We start from the raw sequence: 13,215 nt of genomic DNA on the forward strand, positions 1-13,215 counted from the left end.
GTGGACAACTTTAGAGGGTTTGATATCCTGCTTTTAGTATTGTTAGATGGTATTCATCAATAAAAATATCACTGTTATTGTTTAGCAAAAAAATGAGCAAAGTAATATAAATATTGTTTTACACATCTACTAACACCATTTCCAATCATTATAACTTCATTACAGAGTTATTCTATTTTTAAAAAACAAAAAATTAGAAACAAAAATAAATAAATTAATTACTCTATATATTGTTTACTTTGTTACAAAGTGAACACATATATTAGAAATTTTTACTCTAAACTTTATTTTAAATTAGAAAAGAGAGTGAGATTGTAGATACTTTAACAAGTTCTATATCGCTGACAAACAAATGGTTTGGTATCGCTTACTTAGATCAATTGTGCCGACCATATTTTTTCTTTTCATCTAGCAGATTATATTCCATTCAACCGAAAGACTACACACAAAGCTGGCAAAGGTACAACACCTTTCCAGAGTTATAAGCCGGCGTGGTAAACGATACCACCCAGAGCCAAGGATAAAAACACAATGATAACATCAATTAAACTAAAACAAAGGGAGTAAAGATCACTAAGACCTTCTGGATCACACAACACAACATCAAAGGTGAGAAGCAAGATGGATGGAAAAGCCAGTATAAGCGAAAAAACATTGACGCGCGATTTATTGATGTGCGAGAAAAGCTCCATAATAAGTTCCGACCAAGAACCATGAACATCTGCGACTTAAGAATAAGCTTCAACTAATGAAAGCCACGAGACAACAGTTTTCCACCCGAGTAGCCGAAGAAGAAGACGGTTGACAAACAACTACGCAAGACCGAATGCGATTGAGCAAAAGCTTCTCGATCCCTATATAAAGAGAAAATCTTACTAACAAGCAAAAAAAACAAAAAAATAAATAAATGAAAACAGTTGTGTTTTGGAGGATGGTTTTGAATTAAAAATAATGTTTTTTATGCTGATTAAATTTAGTTTGAGACATAATAAAAAGTCCACAGTTGTATAATTGCGAGCGCGTTTGGTAATATTACAAAGCCACACATTGAGTCATCGTTACATTTACTCACCTTCCCTTCCCTTTTCTCCTCCCTCGAATTTGAGTGCCCAGAGGAAGAATCTTTTGCTCTTCCCAGCTTCCAAGTCCACGATGCACGCCAAAACAGATTCCGAGGTGACGAGCATCGCGGCGTCGTCACCAGCCAGATCTCCACGTCGGCCAGTCTACTATGTCCAATCACCGTCTCGTGACTCTCACGACGGAGAGAAAACAGCGACCTCCTTCCACTCAACGCCGGTACTTAGTCCGATGGGATCTCCGCCGCATTCTCAATCATCCATGGGCCGCCACTCAGGAGAATCCTCCTCAACCCGATTCTCCGGGTCTTTGAAACCCGGGTCTCGGAAAGTCAACGACGGCTCGAAGCGGAAAGGACACGGCGGAGAGAAGCAGTGGAAAGAGTGTGCGATGATCGAAGAAGAAGGGTTGTTAGGTGACGGCGAGAGAGATCGCGGTGTGCCTCGTCGGTGCTATGTCTTGGCCTTCATCGTTGGGTTCTTCATGCTCTTCGGTCTCTTCTCTTTGATTCTTTACGGAGCTGCTAAACCTCAGAAACCAAAGATAACTGTCAAGGTTAGTGTTCCCATCTCAACTCTTAGATTTAAAATCTGATTCAAGAATTCGTATTCTCAGATCTGAACTTTGCAGAGTATAACATTCGAGACGCTCAAGATCCAAGCTGGTCAAGATGCTGGTGGTGTAGGAACGGACATGATCACTATGAACGCGACTCTGAGGATGTTGTATCGAAACACAGGAACTTTCTTTGGTGTGCATGTAACTTCAACTCCAGTCGATCTCAGTTTCTCTCAGATGAAAATAGGCTCCGGATCTGTAAGTCCTAATCAATGCCAGTATTAGATTTTTTTTGGGTCGGGTTCGGATGTTCTCGTCGGATTGAGAATTTTTAGGACTTGCAAGTGTTTTTAGTTCAGTTTTAGATCTGTTCGGGACAATCTGCAATAAAAATCCCAAAGTTGTTTCTTTTTTTTTTAACATCCAATAAAATTTGAGATTAGCAACACATACAATTGTTTGCGCGGCCATATTAGGTTCTGATGTTTTTCTTTTTCTTTTGGCTTTGTGATATTTGCAGATTAAGAAGTTTTATCAGTCGAGGAAGAGCCAAAGAACGGTATTGGTACATGTGATTGGAGAGAGGATTCCGTTATACGGAAGTGGCGCGACATTGATACCGCCAGCGCCTCCAGCTCCACTTCCCAAACCTAAAAGGAAGAAGAAAGGAGCTCCAGTTGTTATTCCTGACCCGCCCGCACCTCCTGCACCCGTGCCCATGAAGCTCAGTTTCGTTGTTCGATCACGAGCTTACGTGTTGGGGAGGTTAGTGAAGCCCAAGTTCCTCAAGAAAATCGAGTGTGACATCAACTTCGAACACAAGAATCTCAATAAGCATATACCTATCACCAAGAATTGCACCGTCACTACCGTTTGAAGAAGAAGAATAAAAAATCATTTTTAGTGAGGAAAAAACATGTCGTATAGGGTAACCTGATTACAGCTATACGGGCAGTATTTTGGGTTGTCTGGGCAGCGCGTGAAAGGTGCCTGAAGGAAAGAACCATTGTCGGTGGCTTTAATTTACTTGAGTGGTTGGTTTTCGATACTTAATTTTTTTTTTTTATCTGTGAAGAATTTATAATTTGTAATTGTGTGGACATCGCACTGGACACGAGGTATCACATTTTATTTATTTGTTTCGATGCAATGATGACAATACTTTTTTTTTTTGTCATCTATATTATTACGAGGCTAAAGCCCATAAACCGACCGAAGTTATACAAATACAAAGTCCATAAATCTCGGCTAGCAACAAAACGAACATTAAACAAAGAGGCCCATAAATTCCAAACAAAATAAAGCCCAACGCAATCCATTCAACCCACATCCATGCGTTAACCTTTAGCGTGTTACCTGAATCAAGAGCACCATCGAACTTCATGACTAGAAAGTGACCGGCGTAATTTCAAATCCGCTAATCCACCGGGAACGAACCTGAAATAGGATCCCGCAGTAATAAACACATATTTAGGCAATTGTATCCGAGACAGAAGCCAAAAGCCAGCCTTACAATGCTAAAGTAGCCACCATAAGCCAGAGTCGAAGCCCGATACACGGAAGCCAGGTCGCCGGAGAAGATAACCGGCCGTTTTAAAGAAATAAGAGTTCTTCTCACTAAAAGAACGCAAAGGACAAAAGGCAGTGAAGATGATAGGAAGACCTATGACCTCTGATGCCTCGCTTGGAAGGTTGTCTGACCAGATCCGAGAAAACTTAAGCATCCACATCTGAACCGGCTGAGTACAACCACCGCGTACCAGAAACTAGATAGGAACCGACATAAACAAACCAATCCAAACGCGACTCACCAGAAAATCACAATCTTCATGCCTCCTAAATCAGAACAAAAGACAGTAACCCACCCTCTCACGGCGCCAGCAAAGATCGTCGGACACCGGAGAGGGAAGATCTCGATCTACTTTTTTCTCTGCTTTTCTCTCTCTTACTTTTCTCGATGACAATACTTCTTATATATCAACCAAATCTTATGTTTCCTTAATCTTTACTTCAACCAAAATGTCATTAGTCTTTCTAAACAAAACTAAATAAAACTTACGTTTTTCTTTTAATATTAATCATCTCAGTAAATGGGACACCGGACAGAGTTCAAGTTATAATACACGATTCTAAACTTAGAGATTCTCATACCGCTCATACCGAGACCACCTTCCTTTGGTAGGCAGACCGTTGTCCACACTGCTTTAACCACTCTGGATGTGTCAATATTACATGACCAAAAGAAGGGAGGGCACATTCATTCAATTCGAACAATGCATCTTTTGGGCAGCACAAAAATTGAGATCCAAAAGCATACAAAACCAGCAATGACCAAGAAGAGCAACCGTAAACGACCAGAGAAAGATAGTGTCATGGGTGTCCACATATTAAATTTGGATGTGATGTTGTTTAATAAAGCTGCATTTTCTGATATCTTCAATTTTCTGTTCATGAGAGACAATCCTAGATAATACCATATTGGGAGAGTACAAGTAGAGCATCCGAAGCAATCAATGGCTAAGGATTCACTTTGGTTCAATCCAACAGTAAAAATCTCAGTATTTTCTCGGTTCATTTCCAACCCAGACCAAGTCGAGAAATCATCCAGACATTCAGATATTCCATGAAGTTAATCATCTAGACATTCAGCACAACAATGCGCTTCATAATCAGATCTATATTCACACAGATAAGGTCTTGCGGTTTATTGACCCTAACGTTCGTTGCACCATTACTGCCAGGGCCGGCTTATCAGTTAATGGCCTTGTGCTCAAAAACGTTTCTCTCAAAATTGTTGTTATACTTTTATAAATCTAAAATTAGGACCCTAACTATGTATGTTTTTTTTGCAAAACAAGACCCTAGTTCCTTACAGAAAATTACTGAAAAAGGACCTAGTGCAAAAGCACTCCCATCACATGTGTAAAGCCGGTACTGATTGCTGCAGATAAAAACACTTTAGCTCCTTAATGGCCCTTCGGTTGAGATATCTCTCTCTCTTTCTCTTCCTTTCTTTATTTCCACTTTGTTTTTAATTTTTTTTTTTTGCTAAAGTGGATTTGCCTTAGATTACGAGTTGTAAAATCTAACATTTCATATATGTGAATATTAACCTTTTAGCAAAAGAAAAAAAGGGAACCCAAACAGTTACAAGGGTGGAAAGTAGCGACTCTATTACAACATAAAACCCACTAAGACAATAAAAACAGTATAAGCAAAGGAGAGGATGAATTCCGCGTGGGTAAAAAGATGGAGGGAGGGTGGAGCTCCCCACTCCGATGAAACAGAGGAGACTGTAAGGCAAGTTCACCGGGCTTCGCGTTTCTAAGTGTCTGAACCAGCACACATATGGGCACACAGAAAACCTAGCGGTCTCCCATGGAAGTGTGCCACAGCCACTAAACGCTGCACTCTAAAAAAGAGTCGACTCTTAAACCTACCTTTGCCGCTACCATTTACCTTAGCCGCTGCAGCATCACGAAGACGCACCCATCTACAAGATCAATCCAGTCAAAAAGCGTTTGCTTATGGTAAACAGATCCGAGAAGAACCGCCACCCCCATAGGTTAACCTAACCCGCTGTCGTTGGATTCCTTCACAACAATCAGAGAAGAAACCCTATATCTCGATGAATGACTTGTAGCTTTTCAGGCAGAGCTCTGTCTTTCTTTTGACTCCGACGACCCAACAAAACCCCGAATCTGACATGGAGGACTACCGCACATTGACCTACCCGAGTTCAGTGAAAGATGTTGATAAGCCTCTATTGACAACCAAACCTTGTTTCTTCCATTAGTAAGTACATATCCGAACGAAAACGGGGGAGGAGACCTCTAAGAAAATCTCCATTTGGTACTCTATATTTTACTCTAAAGCAGGGTGTAGAGTAAATATGCTCCAACTGTATTCTATTTTCAGTTTATAATACAGTAAAAATGAGTTTACTCTATAAATAGAATAATTTTTTTTTTTCATCACTCTATTTTTTTCTCTAAACTAGAGTATCATTGGAGTATAACTTAACTCTATTATAGATTTAATCTATTTTAAAATAAAAATAGTAAACCATTGGAGTGGTTTTAACACGGTGCATCATAGGACGTCGGAAGCCGGTGAGCCTCCTGTCGACGCGGAAAGTTAAAACGAGAGAGAGAAAGAGAAGAGAGGAACGCGTAGGATTAAGACGTCACTCATATGCTTTTTGTTGTAAAATATTTCCTAAATACATAAACTTATTTTTCCCTACCTTTGTACTTCGAATTGGGATAATGAATGTTCTTTACACAACACCAAGACAAATTTGGTTTATTTCTTTTTTTTGTTTATTTTAAATTTGGTTTATTACGAGCAATTCATACATGACAATCTGATTAATAAAGGGTTAATTTGTGTAGTTAGTAATATAGCATTGATGTTGATATTATTAGATCTCCTAGCATTTTTTTCTTTTTCTTCCGGTTTTATCCTTTTTCTAAGCTGGTCGACGGTAAAAGTATCTGTCACTTAAATGAAAAACAAAATAAAAAATTGTTGTTGGAGTGATTGTGTTTATGGCTTCGATGATGATGGTGATTTATTGTGGTATTACATAAATAGAGTAGAACATCCTAAACGCTATAATTTATATTAATTAAAATATAAAATGGTTTAAATATATAATACTATGTATGTCCAAAATTAACAAATAGCATAAAACATAACTTTTATGGCAGACAATTTAGTAATATAGTACATAATCACTAAACCCTAAAAACAAATATAAACCCTAAATCCAAATATCAAAATATGCAAATAGAATAGTAACAAACAAATAGCATAGTACATATTGTTCAAATTTTGAAATATATATAATTGCAGGGAATGAGGTAAACCCTAAAAGAAAATATAAACTCTAACCCAAATATCAAAATATACACATAGTACATAATATGAATCATTATCAAAATAGAATAGTAACAAACTAAATAGCATATTACGTATTGTTCCAATTTTGAAATGTTGGAGGTAATGCTTACCCCAACGTCAACCCAAACATTCCATAAACTAAACCCAAAACACTAATCACTAAACCCTAAAAGGAAATATAAACCGTAACCCAAATATTAAATATGGACATAGTACATGATATGAAGTACAACTGGGAATTTACAGTATAAACGAGAACGCCTTAACCGTAATGCCGTTGTGGTCTGTAGATTTTAGAAGCGCGTATGTAGCAGTAAAAACGATATATGTAGCAGATATTATGGATTTGGAGGTGGTTGTGGTGACTCAGTGATGAATGTGAATATGAATGAAGTCGTAATGATTATGAAAAATGGACATTGATTATAGAAAAGATGTGGTGTCTAAGGAGACGATAAATACAAAACACAGTATAGAGTTGGTGATGATTGTATTGCAACGGTGACAAGGTGATGGTGATGAGAGAATAGTGGTTATAGTTGATAATCGAAGAAGAGAAATGTATTTTGATCTTTCATTAACTAAATACTAGGGATAATTTAGTATATATTACAGAAATAATATAAGTATTTTTTTGTTGTTAGATATTTAATTGTGCTTTGTTTAGTAGCTATTCAGCCCAATTTTCCATTAATAAATTTATTCACATGCAGGATTCAAATTGGTAATTGGTAATTTACAGTGGCTACATTGCGAAAATATTATCTTTATTTTCATCATCTCGTACAATCCATTCCGTTCTGATTTTATATGTAGAAGTGGATCCAATATATTAGATCAATCATGTGTCATCAAATATTTTCTAGTACTCTTGCTCTAATGAAAATAAGAGATCATCTGTTTTTCTTGTTGACAAATTTTTTGGAAACATGAACGGTTTTTCCAAAGAATCTCTCCCAAACAATTTTCTCTATACTGACAAACCATCTCAGCAATAACATGGGTCATGTATGAATATTTATTGTTGGTATATGCTCCCGGAGAAAAGAAAGAAAAAAATGGGATGCAACATGGTAAAGATCCGATCCCTGAAATTTTGGAGGCCTATGGCTGTTTTTATGTAAATTTTTTTTTTATAAATTTGGGTGTCTAAATTTTTTTTTAAAGACCTACATGGATGTAATTTTTTTCAAAAAATTTGGAGACCTGTTGGGAATGTTTCACCTAGCATGGTCCAGGTCCGACACTAGATCCGACTTCACAAGCTACATTGGTAAAAGTTATCTGACAAATAAGTCAGAAATCAATTTCTTTTAATCAGAGCAATGTTGGGGGGGGGGGGGGGGGGGGCGACAATAGGTACCGTATGATGTGGTGTCCAGATAATTTTGAACACAATCTTGATCATTTTCTCAGATAATCGGATTAAGACACTTCTGATATAAAAACACACACACATAAGTTCAGGGCATTGGGGGGGGGGGGACAATAGGTACCGTATGATGTGGTGTCCAGATAATTTTGAACACAATCTTGATCATTTTCTCAGATAATCGGATTAAGACACTTCTGATATAAAACACACACACATAAGTTCAGGGTCGGGCCTGAAAATTTTCGGCCTAAAAGTTATCTGACAAATAAGTCAGAAATCAATTTCTTTTAATCAGAGCAATGTTGGGGGGGGGGGGGGCGACAATAGGTACCGTATGATGTGGTGTCCAGATAATTTTGAACACAATCTTGATCATTTTCTCAGATAATCGGATTAAGACACTTCTGATATAAAAACACACACACATAAGTTCAGGGCATTGGGGGGGGGGGGACAATAGGTACCGTATGATGTGGTGTCCAGATAATTTTGAACACAATCTTGATCATTTTCTCAGATAATCGGATTAAGACACTTCTGATATAAAAACACACACACATAAGTTCAGGGCCGGGCCTGAAAATTTTCGGCCCACAAACAAAAAAACTTTTTAGCTCTTCATAATTAAAAAACAAAGAAGTGGTTACAGCTGCAGATTAAAGAATCGAACTCAGGACCTCGACTATGCATCTTGAGGTCTTTACCAATAAAGCTATGTAAAGTTTTTGTTGTAATTGGCTCCCTAAATATATAAATCTTGTTTGGTCCCAAAGCACATGCTTTATCTGCCTCTATTCAGGCACGGTGCTGCATAAGTTGATGTTCAAAAAGATATATATATACATAAGTTGTTCAAAACTGGGCTAAAGAATTGATTTAAGAATATAGATAGGACGAAAATATAATAAAACAGAAGTATGTGGCAGCAAAAAAAGATATAGAGAAAAAGGAGGGAGGTAATCAGAAATAAAACTCTTAACAAGTTTCCAATTTCAGAATCCAAAAGTTCCGTCTCCTTCTCTCCCTTTTCTTTCTATCGCCAGTTTAGCCAGCCATTCCATTCCATGGCTCTTCCTCGCCATTTAGATCGTCACCTACAAGACTCCAAGAATTTCAGGTAACAATCTCTTCTCTTCTCTTGTTTCTTCTTCTTCTTTGAAAAAGCCCCAATTCTGCAAAGTTTTTAACAATAAAACCCTAATTTCAGAGACTTTTGCGGCCAGATTTCTCCTGAATTAGGATTCAACAGCTCCACGAGTCTCCATGATCAATCTCAGCATCCTCCCTGTAATTTCACCTCCCTTTCTTTTTTTAATTTTTAGGTTTTAAAAGTATTATGTTTGGCTTACCTTTGAATTGATCAGTCCACGTTGCTGGTTTTGCACCGGTTGTGCAATTCGACGGTGTCGAGTGGAACAGCTTTGGTCGGAAGAGAGTAAAGGAAATGGACTTCCTCGAGAACAATTCTCAGATATCTTCAATTGATTTTTGGCAAGGCCGGTCTGTCTCAACCGGGTTGGGTCTCTCACTCGATAGTCCTCCTATCGGCTCTGCTTTGTTGCCCCTCGTCGGAGACGATGTTGAGCGAGAGTTACAGAGGCAAGATGCAGAAATCGATCGATTTCTCAAGATTCAGGTTAGTTCGCTTCAACAAATTATATGTTACAAGGTTGGTTTAATGCTCTTATGACAGTTTGTACGAGCTTAGATCCGTTTGGTCTGTATCGGCTTAATCCATGTTATTATTGTGTAGCTTTCTAGGATGTATTGATTTGTTTTATCTTTAACAGGGAGACCAACTACGCCATGCGGTCCTCGACAAGATCCAGAGGAGTCAATACAAAACCGTGGCCCTCATGGAGGAAAGAGTTGTCCAGAAGCTCCGTGAGAAAGACGAGGAACTCGAGATGGTAAACCGAACGAACAAGGAACTCGAGGTGCGGATTGAACAACTGGCAATGGAAGCTGAGGCATGGCAACAACGTGCAAAGTACAACGAGAACATGGTCGCTGCTCTCAACTACAATCTGGAGCGAGCTCACGGTCGACCAAGAGATAGCATTGAAGGATGTGGAGACAGCGAAGTGGATGACACGGCTTCTTGCTTCAACCGTAGAAACGGTAAGATGATGTGCAGGTTTTGTGGAGTGAGGGAGGTGTGTATGTTGTTGTTGCCATGTAAGCATATGTGTTTGTGTAAGGAGTGTGAGAGGAACCTGAGCTCTTGTCCTCTGTGTCAATCTTCCAAGTTTCTGGGGATGGAAGTATACATGTGATATGATATTTTCCGTAAACTAAAAAACTCTAATTAGCTAACGAACGCTTTTGTAATTTGTCTTTGTTTTATTATGGAGTGAATCTGTGTATAACACATAAAGAATGTCGATATTAGCTCAATACCCAAAAGTGAAAAAAAAGCTGGTGTACAGTGTTTTTCGTGCAGAACCAAATTACCTTAGTGTACTTTAATTAAAGGGGAGTTTGAATAATGGAAATTTACCTATGCCCTCCTGTACTTTGACATGCTTCAAACTTCCCAAATCCTTGTGCAAACAAATTCAATCGATTCTGGTGGGACCTCAAACCAAACATCCGGAAAATGTGTTGGGTTGCTTGGGATAATCTCACACTCCCAAAGAACGCAGGAGGACTCGGGTTTAAAGAAATAGAAGTCTTTAACGATGCCTTGCTTGCAAAGATACCTTGGCGCCTTCTCCGCAACCCAAACTCTCTTCTCGGCCAAGTACTTCTAAATAAATACTGCAAATATGAGAACCTGCTTAAATGTTCAGCACCGGGGAATGCCTCTCATGGGGGGGAGGGGAATCCTCGCCGGCAGAGAAATCATTAAGAGAGGAGTGGGATGGATCGTTGGAGATGGTTGCAATATAAATGTGTGGCAGGATAACTGGCTGTCCACAACAAAACAACTCTGCCCAAAGGGATCAGTTCCAGAAAACCTCCAGGAGCTAAGAGTCTCGGACCTGATCTCTTCACAATCTGCTGAGTGAAACTCCCGTGCGGTCCGAACCATTCTCCACCAGTACGAAGACAAGATCAACCTCCTGGTTCCTAGTGCGCTGGGGATGCAGGATGAGAGGGTTTGGCTACCCGAGAAGTCGGGGGAATACACTACTAAATCAGGGTATGCTCTCTCAAAACTACACGTCACTCCCCGAACCCCTGAAGATTTCAACTGGAAACAATGCATTTGGAATGTTAAATGTTCCCCAAAGCTCAGGCATTTTTTGTGGAAGATCAAATGTAATGCTCTATCTGTGGGTGATCTTCTTAAGAAAAGAGGCATGGAGACAGACGGTACCTACAAGCGATGTGGATATGATGAAACTGTCCTTCATGTCTTTCTCACTTGCCCTTTTGCGAAGAAGGTATGGGACCAAGCCCCTGCTTGTGGGAACCGAAATTCGCACTAACAATTTACGTTTAAATAAGGAAACTAGGAAAACCCTAATTTCCCAAAGGTCCCGGATATCTGCTAATACCACACGCCAAGCAATCAGAACACAATAATGACAACGATAAAGTATAAGAAATCGAAAAGAGAGCAAAGTAGATCTTATTCCGAATTCGCGTTTGAGCGTTACAACAAAGTAAGAGCCTGGGCTACGAGAGCTGTCGGCGAGATTCCTTGTTCTAAACCCTAAGACGGCAAAACCTAGTTGAGTCGCAGCTCGAATAACAAAAACGGAAATATGCCTAAATCGCTCTAAGTGCTAAGTTCTCTCTGAAAAAGTCCCTCTCATGCCTCTCGCCTAGGACTCCTTATATACTGGCTCCTAGGTCGGTTTACGCTTTTCCTCTTCTGCCCTTAGGCCGCCATAGCATAAAAATGGAGATATTCTATTTTTTTCGATCTTCGTAATTATCTTCAAAATTTCGTATTTATCCGCGGAAACTTGGCTTTTATTTTTCCTTGTGAACCAAGCGTAAACAATCATGCGGCTTACGGGCTGTTCGTTAAGAAATCGTAAGTAGGGCCTCGAGTCATGTCTTAGGTCCCTTTGGGCCGTCTTCTGACTCGAAGCGTTTATTACGGCTTCTTTCGATAAAGAACGAACTTTCCGCGGTTTTTACGGTAAAGTTTGATCGATAACTTAGAATGGCGGGGATCGTGAAATGGATTCGCTACGGTCTTCGGAGATAGCATCGAAGGGTAGACGAGAATGCATAGACTAATGTCGTATCGACGTTTCGGAAGAGCTCGGTCGCTACCGCTCGAGCTCGGTCGCTACGTAGCGACCGAGTGGAATGGGCGCTCGGTCGCTACGTAGCGACCGAGCTTTGGCTCGAGCTCGGTAACTACGTAGCGAACCGAGCGGAACACGCGTTTGGTCGCTGCGTAGCGACCCTTTTCAAGCTCTTGTCCGATGACTCGCGTTTCCTCCGCAAAGCTTTTCGTAAGGGAAAGAATCTATTTCGAAAAAGTATTTGTCGAAGAAGTTTTTTTCGTTTTCTTCTTCTCGGGGATTTGGACGTTAACTTCGTCGCAACCGTTTTCGACCCCAACAGTTTAGCCCCCCAGCTCGTTGGGATCGTGGATTTCTAGTGAGATCCCAATGCGCGGTATGGCGAGTTCGGACAAGATTGGTGTATTTGGGCGAATTTCGTGTCCAAAAATCCGCAAGTAAATAGTAATTTCTCATGCCTATAAGAAGGGAGGTAATTTCTTCACAATCTTTACACTTACTCATTCTCATAGAGAGGTTTCTTGAAAAATTCTTTCTTCTTTCTCTTTCTCTCTATCATTTCCTTCTTGATAAAAAAAAAAGAAAAACACGAGATGTCGAGTAAGAAGAGGAGTTCGAAGAAAGGGTCCTTGTCCGCGAACGTTTCTGAAGAGCTTCGTGTGCCAAAGATGGAATTCGTTCCTCATTCGGTAGCCCCGGCCGAGAACGAGGCATGGTGGGTGGCGTGTTACGGTTCGATCACGCCTCCCAAAGAAAAATCGTTCCGGTCATGAACCATCGCCCGTGGAGGTAGGTGCACACAAGTAGGAGTACTAGTGAATTCCTCGAGTTCATGCGGTCGTTCTTACCATATTTCGGATGCGGTGGAGTTCAGGGTTCCTCGTCAAGGAGAGCACGCTAGTAGTCCCCCGGAGGGTTACTTACCTGTTACGAAGCATTCGTAGTGCGCTGTCATTTGTGGTTCCCGATCCCCAAAATTATTGTTCGTGTGTTGGATCATTTCGGGGGTGGCGATAAGCCAACTGAATCCTCTTGGCATCCAGACCTCATTGGAGTCCTGATCCTGAGCTACGAGCATGGTCTCTCCTC

General features: G+C 40.0%; 3 protein-coding genes and 2 long non-coding RNA genes across 5 annotated transcripts in view; 3 read left to right on the forward strand and 2 right to left on the reverse strand.

The window, feature by feature from the left end:
* Positions 1-1,003: 1,003 nt before the first annotated feature.
* Positions 1,004-2,808, forward strand: LOC106422573. Its single transcript, XM_013863357.3, has 3 exons — positions 1,004-1,635; positions 1,711-1,896; positions 2,159-2,808. Exons 1-3 carry the CDS (start codon positions 1,153-1,155, stop codon positions 2,513-2,515), a joined length of 1,026 nt encoding a protein of 341 aa, XP_013718811.2. The 5' UTR covers positions 1,004-1,152; the 3' UTR covers positions 2,516-2,808.
* On the reverse strand, positions 1,592-2,330 carry LOC125588947. Its single transcript, XR_007325137.1, has 2 exons — positions 2,092-2,330; positions 1,592-2,019 (listed from the first exon to the last, which is right to left on the reverse strand). It is a non-coding gene; the product is annotated as an uncharacterized LOC125588947 (long non-coding RNA).
* On the reverse strand, positions 2,778-3,894 carry LOC106422574. The gene is made up of 2 exons (XR_001284492.3): positions 3,152-3,894; positions 2,778-3,075 (listed from the first exon to the last, which is right to left on the reverse strand). It is a non-coding gene; the product is annotated as an uncharacterized LOC106422574 (long non-coding RNA).
* Positions 3,895-8,879: 4,985 nt separating this feature from the next.
* Positions 8,880-10,315, forward strand: LOC125588948 (probable BOI-related E3 ubiquitin-protein ligase 2). Its single transcript, XM_048760942.1, has 4 exons — positions 8,880-9,035; positions 9,126-9,205; positions 9,283-9,554; positions 9,709-10,315. Exons 1-4 carry the CDS (start codon positions 8,983-8,985, stop codon positions 10,192-10,194), a joined length of 891 nt encoding a protein of 296 aa, XP_048616899.1. The 5' UTR covers positions 8,880-8,982; the 3' UTR covers positions 10,195-10,315.
* A 202-nt stretch (positions 10,316-10,517) lies between these two features.
* Positions 10,518-13,215, forward strand: part of LOC106422546 — a 9,950-nt gene continuing 7,252 nt past the window's right edge. Inside the window, 2 exon segments of the mRNA XM_048759549.1 lie at positions 10,518-10,661; positions 11,011-11,307. Of these exon segments, the coding sequence (XP_048615506.1) occupies positions 10,518-10,661; positions 11,011-11,307 (441 nt within the window).

This window comes from Brassica napus, chromosome C6, assembly GCF_020379485.1.
Source record: "Brassica napus cultivar Da-Ae chromosome C6, Da-Ae, whole genome shotgun sequence".
Taxonomy (NCBI): domain Eukaryota; kingdom Viridiplantae; phylum Streptophyta; class Magnoliopsida; order Brassicales; family Brassicaceae; genus Brassica; species Brassica napus.